Source organism: Solanum lycopersicum, chromosome 5 (assembly GCF_036512215.1).
Source record: "Solanum lycopersicum chromosome 5, SLM_r2.1".
Taxonomy (NCBI): domain Eukaryota; kingdom Viridiplantae; phylum Streptophyta; class Magnoliopsida; order Solanales; family Solanaceae; genus Solanum; species Solanum lycopersicum.
This window is the reverse complement of record NC_090804.1, coordinates 20,360,498-20,379,255: the sequence shown is the minus strand read 5'-3', so window position 1 is coordinate 20,379,255 and position 18,758 is coordinate 20,360,498. Positions and strand designations below refer to the sequence as shown.

At 36.3% G+C, this 18,758-nt stretch overlaps 1 protein-coding gene across 3 annotated transcripts in view; it reads left to right on the top strand.

Moving 5' to 3' along the window:
• The window catches only part of LOC101261518 (THO complex subunit 2), a 54,399-nt gene that overhangs the window by 2,747 nt on the left and 32,894 nt on the right, over positions 1-18,758 (top strand). For 2 of the 3 annotated variants that reach the window (XM_069297957.1, XM_004239212.5), the window contains exons 3-12: positions 3,686-3,727; positions 10,282-10,341; positions 10,433-10,495; positions 10,833-10,913; positions 15,427-15,498; positions 15,574-15,621; positions 15,745-15,813; positions 15,909-16,042; positions 17,022-17,097; positions 17,212-17,405. In XM_069297957.1, coding sequence (XP_069154058.1) covers positions 3,686-3,727; positions 10,282-10,341; positions 10,433-10,495; positions 10,833-10,913; positions 15,427-15,498; positions 15,574-15,621; positions 15,745-15,813; positions 15,909-16,042; positions 17,022-17,097; positions 17,212-17,405 — 839 coding nt within the window. Of the gene's footprint in view, positions 1-3,685; positions 3,728-10,281; positions 10,342-10,432; positions 10,496-10,832; positions 10,914-13,290; positions 13,588-13,688; positions 13,820-13,887; positions 15,499-15,573; positions 15,622-15,744; positions 15,814-15,908; positions 16,043-17,021; positions 17,098-17,211; positions 17,406-18,758 lie in introns of those variants that run through there. The other variant, XM_069297958.1, reaches the window with a different exon arrangement.

Here is an 18,758-nt window from a genome sequence, read left to right as displayed (position 1 = left end):
TGCACATATTTCCTTTCCTTTTGGTGTTAATTTGAGCTTGTAAATCATTATAGGCTCCCTAAATAGTTAACCACACATGCATTTTCGATTTTGCTTTTTGATGTAAATACGAAGATTTATCTTAGTGATGAATTGTTAATATATTTATGTAGTTTTTTGTTTAACTGACTTCCTCATCCTTATATTGAGTGTATCACATCCTCTTATTTATGCTGATATGGATAAAAAATGCTAAAACTGATAGTTTTGAGTACAAGCTTTGATAAGATAAATGATTTTATTAATGGTGGAGAAATCTCCCATAGGTGTATACAAGAAAGTAGAGAATCTACAACATAGTGTGAATCTCTACAATTGACACCCAATATGCTATAACTATACCATAAGGTCACTACACTCCAAAAGAAACTAGAACTGAGGCTGTTCCTCCAATGTCGATAGTTGGTCTCTGTACCTTCGAAGCCTATTCTAATTTTCTCCTTCCAAAAGATCCGTATGGGTGCTAGCGGGGCTACATGTTATGCTATGCCTAATGAATAAGTTCCTCTATTGTGCATGACCTTTGTACTCAGAATCATCTCATCCCGTCACAAGTGAGTTGCTAATTGTAGAGATGTGGTCCATATCTTCACCTCAACATTTGCATATAAAATACTTAAGAGGTCTTTTGGTGTGATGGATAAGAGGGTTCCGTCCCAGGATAATTTTTGAGTGCCCTTTAATCCATTGTATGGTTGCAAAGGTTGGGATGACTTATCCCAGGATTAACAATTAGTACTGGGATAAGTTATCCCTCCTGGGAGATGGAATTGTAATCCCAAAATAACTTATCCTGTGATGAAGGTATATAAAATAACAAAAGTACCCTTCTTAAACTCTCATGTATACACCACTTTTACATTCATGTATATTAACATAATCTTAACAACATTTAAAATAACATTCACAACCTTAATTATTTGTGTTTTTATATAATATATTTTTTTTATTTTTCTTTGAACATTGGTAAAGTTGTAACCTTCAGCATTAAGGACATGCTGGCCACATTCAAAAATTTACAGCCCTAACCAAAATTACAAGCTCTCTATTATTTCTATAATTTGATCTACTTCTTCTATACAAAGTGTTTACACCAAAAATTAAAGATACCAAACAATTCCATTTTACTTAGTGAATGGAATTAGATCTATCTTCGAAACATCTCCAACTTCTTCCCTTCCGCACTGACCACCATATGCATTATGGTATGAGTTTCTACCACTTCCTTTGAGTCTTGATACCCCCTTCTTCCCCTTCTGATCCAACATTTAAAAAGATCATAGGTGTGTTCTGGAATAGTCCAGCTACATGTGATGTTGAGAAACAGCTCCCAGATCTGTGTAGTGAATTTGAAATGTAATAATAGGTGTTTGTTTGTTTCCCCAGTCAAATTACACAGGACACACCTAGGGACTAGTTGCTTTCCTTTCTTCTGCAGCACTTCTTGATTAAGCATTCTTTTGATGACTAACCAAGTGAAGCATTTCATTTTGGTGGGGATCAGTCCTCTCCAAAATACTCTTCCAGTGATGACGGTAGCCTCTAACCCCAAGTTGTGTATGCCTTTCTTGTAAGAACTGTTTACTGTGAATTTGCCAAAGGCTTCACCCTTAGGTGCTAGTTGATTCCCTACACAATTAGTTGATTCTGGTTTCATGACTTCATCCCCTATATTTGCTCTAATATAACCATAGATTTAGTTGCAACTTTGTCCACACGAGGAGCAATATCTTTGGCAAAGTTGTGCTGGTTAAATCATTTTCTTATATAGTAGAACAAACATCTTGTATTGTTTGATTTAATGACGAGGACTTCATTAGATTTTTCATATTACATAGATTGCCTCATTTTAGGTTGTGTAACATGAGTAGTTTCTGTATTGTGAATGCACTAGTTTTTTGGACAATTGAACTGCATAGACATTAAAGGAAAATTATTAAAAAATCTCACTTGCATGAGGTTCCTTGAAAAAGATTTTAATGAGTAAACATGCAATGTTTTCTTGATAGTACTTATATGTATGCATTCATTATAATATAATCTACTACAACATTTTCTCTGAAATATTGCTTTTTAGGCTATCATCTGATGTACTTGTGTAAAGAGCTAGTGATCACCCGTATCATTATTATACTTCATGTGGTAACTTTTTCTTAAATTTCTTCATTTGAAATGTTCGTTATTTCTAGGTTTGTTTCTACAGAAGGTTTTCAACATACATCTTATTATTTACATGTGAGATGGATGTTGAAGTGTGCGTGGAAATCAATTACTCCTTCCATCCCATTTTATGAGGCACCTTTTCCTTTGTAGTCCATCCCAAAAGAATTTCACCTTATTGTAATTTGAAACAATTTAACTTTAAAATTTTCCTTCTACCCTTAATGAAATGTCTTACAATCACACAAATATCTAAGGGTTGTTTTAGACCACAAGTTTCAAAAGTTTTTCTTTTTTTCTTAAAGACCGTGCCAAGTCAAACGGTGCCACATAAAATGGGACTGAGGCAATAATAGTTTTCGTTAGAGAAGGCTTAGTAGTGGAATTACAGAATAAACTATGAATACAGTTGACAAAATGACAAACTCTAGTATTTGGTAAATCAGATAAGGCTAGCATGATATAAGATAAATATATTTCACATTCAGAAGGTAGGGGATGACCATGCATTTTGAATTCCTTGGAGGACTTATGTGATTATGTGCTCATAGGAGGCTCAAGCAACTAATTCCCCAGAAAAGTGGTGTAGGAAAGCAACATAATATGATTAATATGTAGATCTCAACGGAGTCTTCCCATCATTAATAAGTTGATTGATCTTATCAAGATCTTTTTTCTTGAAAGTCAGCTTATTCTTTTTCCTCTTCCTCTAAAACCTTGCAAATGTTAACAGAACAGTGGAACTTTTCAGCTTTTTGTTTTTTCCTGTCCCTTTCTCTAAAACCTTGCAAATGTTAACAGAGTACTGGAACTTCGCTCAGGCTAAAAGTATGAAGGAGGCGTGCTTTGTTGTAATTCATGTGACGGTTCCCTTTGGAATATTCTTTTTGCAAATATGACTTTCTGATAGAGATGACCTCTATCCATTTAATTATTAAAAGAATCTTAGGGACGATTTGGTTCAGAAATCAAACAAGATAGTTTTTGAATACAATTCAGTGTGGTTTATAAACAAAGTATGGTTGTGAAATCAAGTCCCAATCTGTCCCAAACTGAAGGAGTCCACTGCCAAAGTAGGCTTCTTCTCAGTTGCAATGCTATTATTATTTTTGACAATTACAAAACTTTCTGGATTTTCCTTTTCTAAAACCAATTATTCCAAAATTATTTGCTAAGACTTGTATTATTTCCCAAGGGAAGCAATTATTCCAAATTCATTCCAGATTTTAGAGCTAAATGCAACCTTAGCGAGACTTCTTTGATATGGGCTTATAACTTCTTTTATTTCACATATTAAATAAGAGAAAATTTAATGGATATTCTTTTCTAAATAAAGAGAAGATTCAGTTCATACTTTTTGGCAAAAAATAGCAAGAAGCTAACATTTATTCCCGGCCAATGCACTTACTATTTATGCCATGTCATTATGAAAATTCTTTTAGGACATTCATCATACTGATACATAGAAAATGTTTTTGCTTTGCAGCTGTCATTGCCGGGAGAAAATCGTCAACGTGTTAACAAGCTGGTTAGCCTGATCTCCTTTATTCTTTTGTGTGCCTTACTCGTGTCTCTTTGTTTTTTTTTTGCTTGGGTAGTCCAGCATTTGAAGCTATTATTGCGAACACTTCTATTGAATATTTTTTTCTAAGCTATTGAAGAGTCTTAGGATGGAGAAAATAAAGAGAAGTACAACACTTTTTGTGTGCTACCTTGCTATGGACCCATTCTTTAATTCTGGAAAAAAAAATAAAGAGAAGTACATCAGTTCTTGTGTGCTACTTTGTTGTGGATCTATTCTTTAATTTTTGACAAGTTGAGTTTTGCACTTGCTGGTTTGGGAGAAGCATGGTGCTAGATTGGTTTTGGATCTTAACGGTGGATGGAGAAAAATAAAGAGAAGTACATCTCCAAGCTATCAAAGTAGGTCAAGTTTTAAGATGTGGAAAATAAAGAGAAGCACACTAATTTTTGTGTGCTGCCCGGCTAAGGACCCATTCTTTAATTTTGGGGTAGTTGTGTTTTGCACTTGTTGGCTTGGGAGAAACATGTTCTGGGTTTTAATCTGAACGGTGGATGTGATTGGTTGTCTTTTATGATTCAATGACCACTATGTTGCAGCTGGTACTCTTATCTAGCGTTTGGCCATAGATTTCCAAATATTTTTGGCAAATATAATTTGGGTGTAAATTTGGATGAAATTTCACCATGTGTTTCGACCATAGTATTTCAAAAACATATTTCACTTTTTTAAGAAAAATGATTTGTCCTTGAGTTTAACGTTTATGAGATGAGAAACAACTGCTTCCTTTTCGAGTTTATGTCCATAAATGAGGCTGAGCATGTCCTTAAAGGAAGTTGGTTGTGGAAAAATCAAAGAATTCGGCTGTAATGGTGGTCGCCGACGGTTGGTGCAATTCAATCTAGGGTGGCCATAAGGCAGTCGTGGATCAGATTAGTGGGCCTCCCTTTACATTTGTGGTCTCAAAATGTATTTAAAGCAGTGGGGGACTTCTGCGGTGGCTGGGTGAAGACAGAGGAGGAAAGAAATCTTCGCAATCACCTAAAGTGGGCAAGAATACTCGTCAAAGCCAATTGAAATTCCATTCCGAAGGAGGTGAATATAGCTTTTGAAGGTATCGACTATATCATACAAGTATGGGATGAAACACCAACAAGGTTTTTCATCGAAGAGAGTGCCTGCGATATCGGAGGAGATAGGAGGATTTAGTCTTCAAACCAATGGTTATTGTAGAAGGGTGAAACTTCGAAATTAACGCCTCTGCCAGCTGGTGACAGGAACTTTCACGTGGGAAGAACAAAAGATTTTGGATCTATTAATAGGGCACGTGATATTAAGCAGCTGAAAGGAAAAGAGTTGGGCCTGGAACCACTGTACCAACAAGCTTGCAACTTAAATGAAAAGCAAGCCAATATTTCAGATTGGACCTCGGAGCCTTTGCTTGATCAAATACAGGCAAATTACAGGAATTTAGTGGCACCGGACAGGGAAGGTGATCCAGTCCATCTATTCCATGGAGACCGAGATGAGAATTTCAAATTTCTTGCAGATATAAGTGAAACGACGATGCTATGTCATCATCCAAACAAAGTAAAGAACAACCACAAAAACGCAAACAGGAAACGATGTGTTACGGAATCTATTCATGAAAATTGATGGCAAGAGGGAAGCAGTTGAGAAGATGGCTGGAGCCATAGTTCCTACAACTCCAACAGAAAAGATCCCAAGAGAACTCAAGTTCCTGGAGCCAGCTAGTAACTTTGTGAGCTATGCTACAAGAAGTGGGGAGGGGGGTGGGGTTGTTTCTTAGATGTTTTAAATGAAAGTTAACATAGTGTAAGGGGCCTCAATGATCCAAGGAAGAGGCTACTGATAAAAAACATGATGAACAATTGGAGGGTCGACGTGTATTGTTTTCAAGAATAAAAAATTAATGGAGATATAAGAGGGGTGATAAAAGAGATTTGGGCAAACAGGAGGGTCATATATGCACAATTAGAGGCACGTGGAACAAGAGGGGGCATCATTATCTTATGGGATGGCAGTATCTGGGAGGGTGAAGTTTGTGAAGTAGGGGCTTACTGTATCACATGTAAGTTCATAGGGAAAACACATGTTTTTGAATGGCATCTATCTAGTGTCTATGCTCCAAATAGTAGAGACGAGAGAGAAGAAGTATGGGGAGATTTGGGGGCAGTAAGGAGTTTGTTTAGTGGACCTTGGGTGGTGGCTGGGGATTTCAATGTAGTTAGGTATCCATGAGAAAAGAAAAGTGCAAGAGATTGAATAAAGTGATCGAAGATTTCTCAGATTTTATAGAGGATATGGAACTACAAGATTTACCACTGAAAGGTGGTAGTTTCACATGGAGGAAAGGGGATAGACAAGATATTGCAGCAAGACTAGACATATTTTTGATTTCTGAGAAATGGGAAGTTTCCTTTAGGAAGATTAATCAATCAATCTTACCTAGAGTTACATTTGACCACAATCCATTGTTGTTGGAATGTGGCAACTGGGAGAAACAAACATCTTATTTCAAGTTTGAGAACCGGTGGCTACAAACTCAAGACTTCAATGGAAGAATTAAAGGTTGGTGGAATTTTGTAACTTATGTGGGAAGACCAGACTATATACTAGCTTGTAAGTTGAAACTACTGAAAGTCAAGCTGAAAGAATGGAGCAAAACACTTCATGGCAATCTTGGTATGCAGAAATAGTGCACTCTCAACCAACTAGGTGACCTAGATTTGATTCAAGATCAGAGAACTTATCTGAAGACGAGCCTTACTTGAGAGCAGTATTGACAGTGGAGCTGGAGGAAATTGCCCAAGAAGGAGGAAGTGGCTTGGAGGCAAAGATCTAGGGCCCTTTGGCTAAATGTAGTGGACAGGAACTCAAAATACTTCCATAGGATTGCTAATTGTCACAAGAGGTACAACAACATTGACAAATTGATCATAAATGGAGCTAATGTTATTGAACTAGTTGGTATCAAAGATGAAATAATTAGATTCTACCAGGCCCTGATGGTTTCTCAATGGCCTTTTACGTACATTGTTAGGAAGTGATTAAGGAGGAAGTGGTAGCTGCCATCCAGATTTTCCATGATCACGACTATTTTGAGAAAAGTTTTAATGCCACTTTTATAGCCCTAATTCCTAAGAATGTGAAAGCATCTGAATTGAAAGATTTCAGGCCAATTAGCCGAATTGGGAACTTCTACAAAATCATCTCAAAGATCCTAACAGAAAGACTCAAGAGGGTTATGCCAAAGTTAGTAGATGATCAACAAATGGCCTTCATAAAGGGCAGACAAATTATGGATGCCATTCTGGTGGCTAATGAATGCGTAGATGTGAGAACCATATCCAAAGTCCCAGGAATATTTGCAAGTTAGACATAGAGAAAGCTTATGACCACTTGAACAAGAATAGTTGTGGAGCACACTCAGGAGGATGGGGTTTAGCAACACCTGGATAAAATGGATGAGGTTTTGTAACAATAATAAGTTAACAAGGCTACTATAAACTACTTTCAATGTATATGAGACATATTGACAAACATAAGGTGCGCTTCAAGCTCGCGAGACTTTCAAATTATCGACGTCCTTCATACTCAGTCTTTCATATCACTAATCATCAATGTACTTACTTGCCTTCTACGAGGCCAACCCATCAACCAAAAACTATTACAACTCTTTACATACTCTCTCCTCACTAAATACATTAATCACGACAAGTGAAACTTAGACTCATGGGTTCCTATCACTGCCCATGACTCCTACATATAGAATACAACTAAAATGTCGAGAACATCTCGTATATGAAAGTAGGGGAGGAGACACACCTCTGTTGCTAGAAAATACAATCTCTTCTCTTTGTATTCACTAAGATAATACTTATCCCTTTGGACAATAATACTGAAATCAAATAACTGTGTCGAGTCTAGAGATAGAAGCAAGTGCGCTGGAATTCAATGCAAGCTTGATATACAGAAGGCCTATGACCACTTAAACTGGAACGTCTTACTACTGATGATGCAAATGATGGGCTTTGGAGCCAAATGGATCAGATGAGTGAAATTTTGCATGAGCATAGTCAAGTTTTCTGTTTAGTTAATAGAACTCCTAGTGGCTTCTTTTCGTCCCAGAGGGGACTGGACAAGGTGACACCCGCCACCCTTTTTTTTCATCTTAGCCATAGAAGGATTGAGTAAACTAATCCACACAGCAAAGGTGAAGGGTTGGGTAAGGGGCTTCAGGGTGGACATCTTTTGAGATAACCCATCAGCAATATGCAGATGAAAAACACTTATATTTTGCGAGGCAGTGATAAAGCAATGTTGGTCCTAAGAGTAATATTCATCATCTTTGAAGCAGTCTCTGGATTACATATCAACTAGGGGAAGAGTTTCATTTATCCTAGTGGCTTAGGTGGATAGTTTGGCAGGGGTCTTGGGTGCTAGAGTAAGGGAGCTACCAACCATATACCTAGGTATGCCATTAGGGGGAAAGAGAAAATCAATAGGGATCTGGAATGGAGTGATAGAAAAATGTGAAAAGAAGCTAACCAACTGGAAGAGCCAATATCTATCTAGGGGAGGTGATTAACCATGGTTAATATTGTGCTAGATGCAATACCTGCTTATATGGTGTCTGTGTTCCCAGCACCATACAAGGTCACGCAGAGGATAGATGCTTTGAGAAGAAACTTCTTTTGGTAGGGAAATGAAGATAAAAAGAAGTTCCATCTAGTCAAGTGGGAAGAGGTCACAAAAAATAAGGAAGAGTGGGGACTGGGATCAGGAACATGAAAAAACAAAACAAAAGCCTATTGTTGAGATGGCATTGGATGTTTTGACAGGAGAGCATATGCTATGGAGAGAGGTGATCAAGGCAAAATATGAAATGGAGAGGGTTTACCCTGTACACGCCCAAAGCATACCGGCTGCGGGTTCCATTGTAGTTAAAGAAAGAAAGTTAACATAATATGTAAGAAGGAGAACAATGAAATAGATCAGGAATGTATATATTCTAACACTGGATATCTTAAAGGTCCCACTTTAAAAGTTGGATATACTAACTTCAGCTCAAACATTTCATTAGTTTTCTACACTTGTTTAGTTCAGGATGTTTGGACAAGTTCTGGTGGTGTGGTACTTTATATCTGTAAGAGGCTATGCAGTCGGAAGGGGGAAGTTGTTATGTTGGACCATGGTTGCAGGAGGAGGTTTTTGCCTTTTAGGTCAAGAACAAATGTTTCTCCGTTTGTCTCGAAGGAAAAATTGGCCAGAATATAATTTTTTATGTATGGTATGCTGATGGTATAGTATGAATTAACGAAGTGTCAACCAAAAGCTTAATGATGGAGAAGCACCTTAGAGAGTAGTGATTTTAGGATAAGTAGAATTAAGAATGCATGCATGCATTGTAGGTTTAATCAAAGATGAGATTAGATGGGGTTGCGGTGCCAAAGTGCAAAAAATTCGATATGTAGTCTCATTGCTCGAAGAGAACGGAATAATAAATGGAATGGAGATGTCATGTTACTCATATGATTAAAACCGGATTGTTGAAATGGAGAATTGCTACCAGGGTGTTAAGTGATAGATGATGCCCACCAAATTGGAAGGTAAATACAATAAAACAACAATAAGACCGATAATGTTGTATGGATAAATTACTTGCTTTGGTGTAAACATTGGGTGTGGCAAGTACTTTCCAAAGATCGATTTTCCATAGAGCTTGTTAAGAATGTAGGACATCTACACCTTTTGGCTTCTCAGCTGAAGAACCGTTCAACTACAAATTCATATATCTGTTATTTATACCCCTCTTGAAAGCATTGGCCGAATTTCCTAATTTGACTTCCCGAAATTCATTTTTGAACACAATGTGCGATCACGTTATAGGTTTTGACAATCACGATTTGGTAAGTGGTGCCGATTGTCTTGGTCAATCTTCAGACAGGTGATAGAATGTCTCTCTGGTAATCTCAAATATCAGAATTTCAGCTCACAGTTTTGCCATACTTCAGATGCGTGATCACAAATGTTTACCCAAGGTTGCAAATTTCAGAAATGGAGCTTACTGTTTTCAACTATTAGCCTTGCGGTGATCGTGCCGGGGTGTGTGTGTGGAGTAAGATCTGGTCTCAGCTTGTTTTGACTTTAATCAACTCCTTTAACAAATAGTTACTACAAATACCTGGATTAAAACTTTAGTCATCTATTTTACTTCATAACTTTGCTCTTAACAGTAAAACTCATGGATTTAGGCGTTGTTAAGTTTACACAAAATCATTGTTACCTTTCTTAAAAAAGATCAGTTGATCTGAAATATATTATATACTATGAAGGCGTAGTTGTAGTTGCTATTGCTAGATCTTTCTTCTTGTTTTCCTTTTCTTCTGTCAATTCTAAGCCTGTCAACACCTTAACAATCAAAGCAAGAAAAAAAATCTCAGCTTGTTCCGTAGAAATTAATTCAGAGTAGAAAGCGTTTTTTGAAGTATAATGTATTTTTGTCTTTACATAGTTTTGGTTTGTCTTCTTTGTAGGCAAAATGGCTTGTGGAATCTGCTTTGGTTCCTTTGAGATTTTTTCAGGAGCGATGTGAGGTACTTTTTTACTTGTTTCTAACTTAACATATGTTTCTACCATTTTGCTCTTGAAAAATGAAAGCTTATGAATGCCTTTTAATGCGAAAAGGAAGAGTTTTTGTGGGAGTCTGAGATGATCAAGATAAAGGCTGCAGATTTGAAGTCGAAAGAGGTATAGTTTTTCTCCCCCAAAGTAAGGAAAGAAATGCTGCTTAACATATATTTTAGGGTTATTGTTCTTGCTCGGTGTCATCCCTGCCAGCTATTTTGTAGTACATCTTGTACTGAGTGTGCTTGTTAGTTGGTGGCTATTGTTTGCTTAAAGATGACTCGGAAGGTTGGCGGAATTTCCCTGGCTAATATGAACTAATATGTTAATGGATCCATTTGTCCTTTTCTTCATTGCTTTTGTTGGTTTTTATTCAATAGACTCCTTTGATATTGCTTGCTAATTGTGGATGAAGATAACAGTTCCCTTAAGTGTGATATCCTTCTGTAATGGATTTCAGGTCAGGGTAAACACTCGTCTTCTTTATCAGCAAACAAAGTTTAACCTTCTTCGTGAAGAAAGTGAAGGCTATGCAAAGCTGGTAACTGTTTCCTCTCTCTCTCTCTCTCTCTCTCTCTCTCTCTGTCTGTCTTTCTTCCTTTGTAGTCTCTGTGCATCTCCTCTGTTTGCTAGTCACTACTCCGGATGCTCTTTCTCTATTTCTTTGGGTGATTTTATTGCAATCAAATCTGATTTGGCATATGAAGGAGGTAATAAGGAAAAGAGCTTAGCTTCTCACTTTGAGCTGGTAATAGTAGCTTAAACAATACCAACTTCTAGTTCATAACTTCCATATCCCTATGGAAGGTAAGCAAGAGCTAGTTTATGTCTGGGCATGGATAAATGACCATTCCAGGCTGCTGTATGCTTAAGATGAAGCTCTCCTGTGGACCATCTCTTTTGACTTTGTTGCTTAGTAGATATTGATGAATTGTTCTTTTATGCATCCATGTGCAGTTTTGAGTTTCTTACTCCCAAAAAATGTTGTAATGAACTTGCTTTTTGACTTACTATTTTGATTTTTGTTATATCTCAAGAAGTTTTGATCTTTGACATCCAATGCTGATTCACATTAGATTGTTCAGTGTGTTCTGCTCTAATGGAAGTGCGCCAATGTTACATATTTGTTTGTTACAGTTACTGAAGAGTGACCAATTGTTATGGTCCAGGTTAATATTCCCTAAAAGTTATATGGTTGAGCAGGTTGTTTGTCTTGGGGGCCTGGTGTGAGGGTGGAAGATACTATCTTTAAGGCCTCGTTTGTTTCATTTGAATATTAAGATGTTTGAATCTGAATGCACATTTGAATATCAAGATGCTGTGTCTAGATCTGAACACAAAATAGTTTAGACATTTTTTGTTTTTAAATATGTGAATGAGTATATTTATATGAAATAATATTAGACAATCCATATAAAATGAAAAAAAATAAAATCTTAGAGAAAATTTTAATCTAAATAAATCATAAAATTATTATTCATAAAAAATGTAAATGTGCTAATATTTTGTATTATCTAGACTACAATTAAAATTTATATCAATAATAACACATAATGTAGTCATAAATTTTTTAAGCTCAACATAATTTAATCTTTAGAAGAAAGTTATCCAACCAAACAATAAAATTGAAGGTTAATTTTAGCGATCACCCCTCAGGTCTTGCTTCATAACACTAACCTCCCTTCCCTTGTGGTTTACAATATTACCATTGCCTCCCTTATCTTGATTTCTCTGTAACATTCTATATTCTTTTAACTTATTTACTATTGAGAAAATTGATTTTTGACTAATTTACCCTTGACAATATACTCTGTTCTTTATTTAATTTTTAACATCTCTTCTTTTGAATAAATATCATTTTACGTTGTGTTCTCTTATTTGTTTTATACATTGAATGATAAAAATTACAAAAGGTTGTTGAACTGTCACAAGTCAACCTTCTTGTCCATTTGGTGAAGAAGAGTCTATTATTATTATTGGCCCATCACAAACAAATACAAGTTTATGTAATCTTTACATCTTGAGTTTGAGGGGATCATCTCATTCTAGTAATAGGATGTCCTTTCTCAAAAAGTAATAGGATGTTCGAAGAAACCAAATGGGTTTATGCTGAATGCTCAATTGAATTACAGTCTTGAACAATGCTCCCTTGTCCATGTTTGACATAATGCATCCCTTAAGAAGCAATAAATAAAATGCTATTCATTATATCACTCTTAATTATTATAAGTCATCGACATGTTTGGAAATGAAATGACCAGTACTTAATAATAGAGGTAAAATAGGTATAAAATAATAAATTATCTCTTGGAATTACGAATTGGACAAGTAAAAGTCAAAATCTTTTTCTTGTAGTGTATGAGTAGAAGTGAACAGAGGCAGTATGTGAAAATTCAAAATAAATTATCTATGAAAAAAGAGAAAAAATGGGTGTTGGCTATTTAATGGAGTTCTTACTTTTGTCTTTCAATTTTAAGGAGAGAGCCTTGTAAGTGAGGAGGATAGGGAACATGCACTTGGTTAATTGGAAATCTCTCATTACCAGCAAAAAGGAAGGCATGGACCGTAGGAAATTAGAAGCCCATAATCAAAGCTTACTCTTGAAGTGGTTGTGGAGGTACAATTCTGAACGTGATGCCTTCTGGAGTTAAGTCATTGGTGAAAAATAGAACCAGAAAGATCAGTGGACTACGAGTTCAATCAACACCCTCGTGGATAGGGGTCTGGAAGCTATCAGGCAACTATGTGATTCTTTTCGAATGATACTAGTACAAGGGTGGGTAATGGATTATGGCATGATAAATGGGTAGGTCATGGGCCACTAAAAGATATGTTTCCTGAGTTCTTTTCTATAGCACCACTTCCTGACACTAACTAAACAGTGCTTGGGGATTGAATTGATGTAATATCACCTTCAGGAGAGGGTTAAATGATTGGGAGCTGGAGAGAATCAATGATTTTTTATTCAGTTTAGAAGCTTTCAAAGGTCTCAAGGAGGAAGAAGACTCTTTATTGGAACAAAAACAAGAATGGGATTTATACTGTTAGATCAGATATGTTAACATTTCACAGACAGGCTTATCCATTATGAATTGTCCCTGCAAGTGCATTTGGAAGGGTTCCTACTATGGTTGTATGATTTTCATGGTGGTTACCATAGAAGCTTGCCTAACTCATGAAAACTCAAGAACAAAGGGCTGTCGATTGTGTTCAAGGTGTGTTTTGTGTTCGAAAGCTTTAGAATCCAATGGCCATTTGTTTATATTGTCCTTTCACTATGCCATTGTGGCTCATGTTCCTTATCGGTGGGGCGCAGATGGACTATATCTGTTAATTCCGCAGTGAGACAGAAAAGAACTATGGTTGTATGATTTTCATGATGGTTGCTATAGAAGCTTGCCTAACTCAAGAAAACTCAAGAACAAAGGGCTGTCCATTGTGTTCAAGGTGTGTTTTATGTGGGAAAGCTTTAGAATCCGATGGCCGTCTATTTATAATGTCCTTTCAATTTGCAGTTGTAGCTTATGTTCCTAAACTTGGTGGGGGCATAAATGGACTATGTCTGTTAAGTCTGCTGATCTGCTAGAACCTGGACAACAAGGGGAACATAGTGAGACAGAAACAGTGGTGGAGTGGTCCCTGCTTGTATATGGTGGTCAGTATGGACAGCAAGGAACTCAAAAGAATATTTTAAGACATGCAATTGACTGTAAAAAGATAAGACGCGTTGTATCCTGTTGTTTTATATTTGATGTAAATTAAGCCATGTAGAGAGTATAGATTCTCTGGTAGATATGTTAGGTAGTCTGTAGATAGATTACTTTTGATCTATTTTGTTGCTGTAAATATGGTATAACACTTCCTTTTTAGTGTTCGTAATTATTCAATTACCATTCTTGAAAATAGATAAGGCGTGAAATTTTCTGTCAAAGAGAATAAATGAGAAGTGAACTTTTCGGGAAATAAAGTAATGTTTCTAAGTAAGTCTGAATTGTGATTTATTCAGGTCCATTCAGACCCATTAAACAACAACAGTCAACAACATACAACCTACTGTAATCCCACAAGTGGTGGTATCTGATGAGGGTGGTGTGTAGGCAACCTTGCCCCTACCTTTTGAAGCTAGAGAGGGTTCCGATGGATCCTCGGCTCAAGTAAAGCATATGACTTTATATAAAATTTGGTATGAAAAGGTAATACAATAGTAAGTAGTAAAACAGTGAGATAAAAATAATGGAGAAAAGAACAATGGCAACAACATATAGTACGATACCAAAGCAAGCAAACAACATGCAATATTGAAATCGAAGAATAAGATAGGAGCATGATATTAATAATAGTGATGACGGAATCTAGACAATGCTCAACTACCTACTAACCTTCTACTTCTACTGTAATCCTCGTCCTCCATATCTACTATTTAGGGTCTTGTTCTCTGTAAGCTGCAGATGCTCCATGTCCTGTATATACTCACCTTTGCCTGATACTTCTTCAGTATACCTCCACTTCTCCTCAAATCCGTCATTGTCAACCTCTCACACCTCCTCTATGCGACATCTATATCTCCTCAAATCATTTCAGTCTCACCTCCCTCATTAAGAGACTTTAAAATGCAAAAAAAAAAAATGCACTGAATGGGCCGAGATCCAAAGCATTCAGATTCAGACCCCATTAAGTACAAATAAATGACACCCTAGTGTGGTAGGTGACTGGAGGACTTTAGCCTGTCAATTGAAAATTGGTTGCCCTTAAAGACTGATTGTTACAGATACAAGGGATTGTCTGGTCCAAACTTTCATCCTTTCCCTTTCTTTAGTCAATGGATTTAAGTAAGGGAAGAAAGGCCAAACCCACACTTCTCCTTCCAAGCAAAAGGATTATCCCATTCCTTTATTGCTTTGTACAAAGCAAAGTTCTGTCCGCATGTTCTCTAAAATAAGGCAATTTTTAGTAGTTCATGCTTACTTTTGGTGATGTTCTCCTCTTGTCCTCCATTTCCTTGTAGCTCACTTTTGTTCTCTTTTATTTTGATCCTCCATTGACTGTAACTGTAGGTGACTCTCCTTTGTCAAATTCCAGAGGATTCTAGCCAAAATGCTTCAGCTGCTACAGTTGGCATAATCAAGGTTTTATTTCAATTAAAGCACTCTAGTAGCTGAGATTTTATTTTTATGTATTTCTAATTCTTGGACTATATGCAGTCGTTGATTGGGCACTTTGATTTGGATCCAAACCGAGTATTTGATATTGTACGTTTTTATCCATAATGATATCGTGCATTTCTACTCCGTTCTATGCATTTTTTTTAATTCCATCCTTTTAAACTTTTGAAATTTTAGTGTTCACTTCTATCTTTGGCTATGATTTTCCAGGTTTTGGAGTGTTTTGAACGTCAGCCTGGTAATAGTATATTTTTGGACTTGATTCCCATATTTCCCAAGGTATAGTTGTGGTTGAGTTGTTGTTTTCTCGTTTTGTGGAGCTCTCGCAGTCCTGAAAGTGCATTTGTTTTCCATTTTTTCTCTACTATTTGTAGTCCCATGCCTCCCAGATTCTGGGGTTTAAGTTTCAATACTACCAACGCCTGGAAGTTAATGATCCTGTTCCAAGTGAACTTTATCAGCTGACGGCCTTGCTGGTGAAAAGAGACTTCATTGATGTCGACAGCATGTGAGTATATCTCTATGCTTGGTTACCTCATCCCACCTTTTCCTCCTTCCCTTCACAATTTCTTTTTAGTATTTGAGTGCCAAAAAAGATAACTTTTATAGTGAACATTAGGCTTTAAATAAGTTCTGAGTTGCTAGCTAGTATTATGTCTTTCTTTGTGCTTGAGTAGTTTTTCTCTCTCTTTATTTTGCTCTTGCAAAAATGGATTTTGTTATTTATTATCTATTTCACAAACCATAGATTGTAATTAAACTGTGTATATTATCAGACACATTCTTATGTATAGATACAAGTTTGGATGACACACACATATTGAGAAATTTACCTTGTAAAAAAATGTAAAAAGTTGTGTATCTTATCAAAAACTAAGAGTTTGACTCGATGATTTTGGTTATTATCTCATGCACATTGACATCACTAAGAGTATATAGGATACAAATGCCTTTTGATGCTGGCGACTAATGTGAATTATGTTAGGGGAACAAAATAGATAATCAAAGGCACTGTTATTTGTTGGACCAAATAAAAGTATTTTAAAGAGTTTAGAGTATCTCATGTGGTTTTCTCGTGGCTTCTTTTGTGTACAACATACTGCTTGTAAAAGGATGATATGAATGTTATCATCTAAAAGATCGTTTGATGATGATGATAAAAATGATATTTCCCTGAGATTATTGTCAAAGGGCACTAGGTAGGCCATTGAAGGCAGAGAATTCTAAGCTTGATAAAATGAGTACAGGGAAAACATATGCTACTTATGTTTCTTCTCTTGTTGAGATAATAAGTAGGATCTTTACATCCTCATGTTATAGATATAAGGAGTTGCTTATTCTAAGCTAGAGCATTAAGCATCTACTAATTAATTTGAGTTGCCAAAGGCCCAAAGCATAATTGGGCTTTCTAGTTGCCTTTTGGTGGGTAACCTAGACTATTGGATTTAATTAACTTATTGCTACTGACAACCTGGTTTTTGTTTCAGTTATGCACATTTACTTCCCAAGGAGGAGGATGCTTTTGACCATTACAATGCCTTTTCAGCTAAGAGACTTGATGAGGTTCCAACATTTTCTAGTGTGAATACTTCTGTTCAATGCGGGTATTTTAGCTTGAAATTCTGCGTGCTTTTTTGGTTAGGGGGTTATTTTAGTTTTCCTCTTGGATTTATGTAGGCCAACAAAATAGGGAGAATAAATCTTGCTGCTACTGGGAAGGATCTCATGGATGAAGAGAAACAAGGAGATGTGACAGTGGATCTGTATGCTGCATTGGACATGGAAACAGAGGCAGTTGCTGAGCGTTCCTCCGAGCTGGAAAATAGTCAACCCCTGGGATTGCTTATGGGATTTCTTGAAGTGAATGACTGGTAAGTTTGATTTCGAAGTTCCATGATTATGAGCTAACCTTTGCATTTGCCAGTGTGCGTGTTCTGGCCATCTGTTCACCTTTACTTTGCTCCGATTGATTTTATGCATGTAATAATTGACTATCTTTTCTCTGGGTTATATATTTTGACTATAACTTTTGGGTCTCTCCTTTTCTTCTAGAAAGTAAATATCAGTTCTTTTGTCTAGTGATATAGCAACTTACTTTTGTTTGTGTCAGACATTTAGGCATATAATATCCATTCTTTTGTCTGCCTGTTCCGAGGATCTTTCGCAAACAACCTTTCTACCCCACTAAGTTAGGGGTAAGGTTTTGCGTACATCCTACCATCCTCAAACCCCACTAGTGGGATTAGACTGCTATGTCTTAGTTTTTAGCTGCATGTTAATCCTTATTCCTTATTGGTAGATATTGATCCTCTGATGGGAAATATGCTAATGTTTCTTGGTTTATACCTAGTGTTATCAAAGCGCGCTTAAGCCCTGAAGCGAGGCTCAAAATGTGTTGAGCGCTTTGCCTCACTTTACGTGCGCTTCAGTGTCGTCATCAAGGTTCTAAGGCAAAAGTTTCCTTGCCAATGAGCTCGTATGAAGAAGTGAAACTAAATAATTGATATTTCACTTGATCATAATCTTTTTTCAATTTCTTTGGTCATATATTTGTCTCTTGCTATTGTTTTTAATTTAATTTTAGTAATCACAAATGTCTATATCTCAAAAGTCAAGAATACTCGTGTGCTTGATTTTAATTAGTGAATTTGTTTTATAGTATGCTAATCAGAATGACTAATCAACTAATGATGGCCAACTTAATCTTTTTTTGTTTTGAAACTGGTGAGGTTAAATGGCCAACTTTATCTTACTTATAAGAACTCGTAGAATGAGTATTTTTACTTTTTCTCTGAGAGTGCTATTTTAACGACCGACATGTATGCTAAATAAGTTTTATTGGTTTCTTATCCCATTATTTGGAGGTACTGTACCAATTTCAATGTTTTACTTTATCACAGTACTAATTTCGTGGATTATTTGCAGTACAGTCTAGCTAACTGCCTAAAACTATGAAGAGTTTTTCACATACTTGTTAGGCCTTAATCAGTGTTTTTCTAATTTGTCTTTGTATAATTGCCAAGTATTTTTACTCGTGATTTTTTTCAGAAACCCACTTTGTTTTTGCTTTTAAGAAGTAGAATACATACTTTGGAGTATTCTCTGTTGGAAGAATCCATTTTAAAGTAGGGTTATATACTTTGATTTTTGTCAGTGTTGTCTTTCTCTATGCTGTTTCCCTAGATATCCCTTTTTTCTTGTTCAGCAGGTAAAAAAATTTCTCT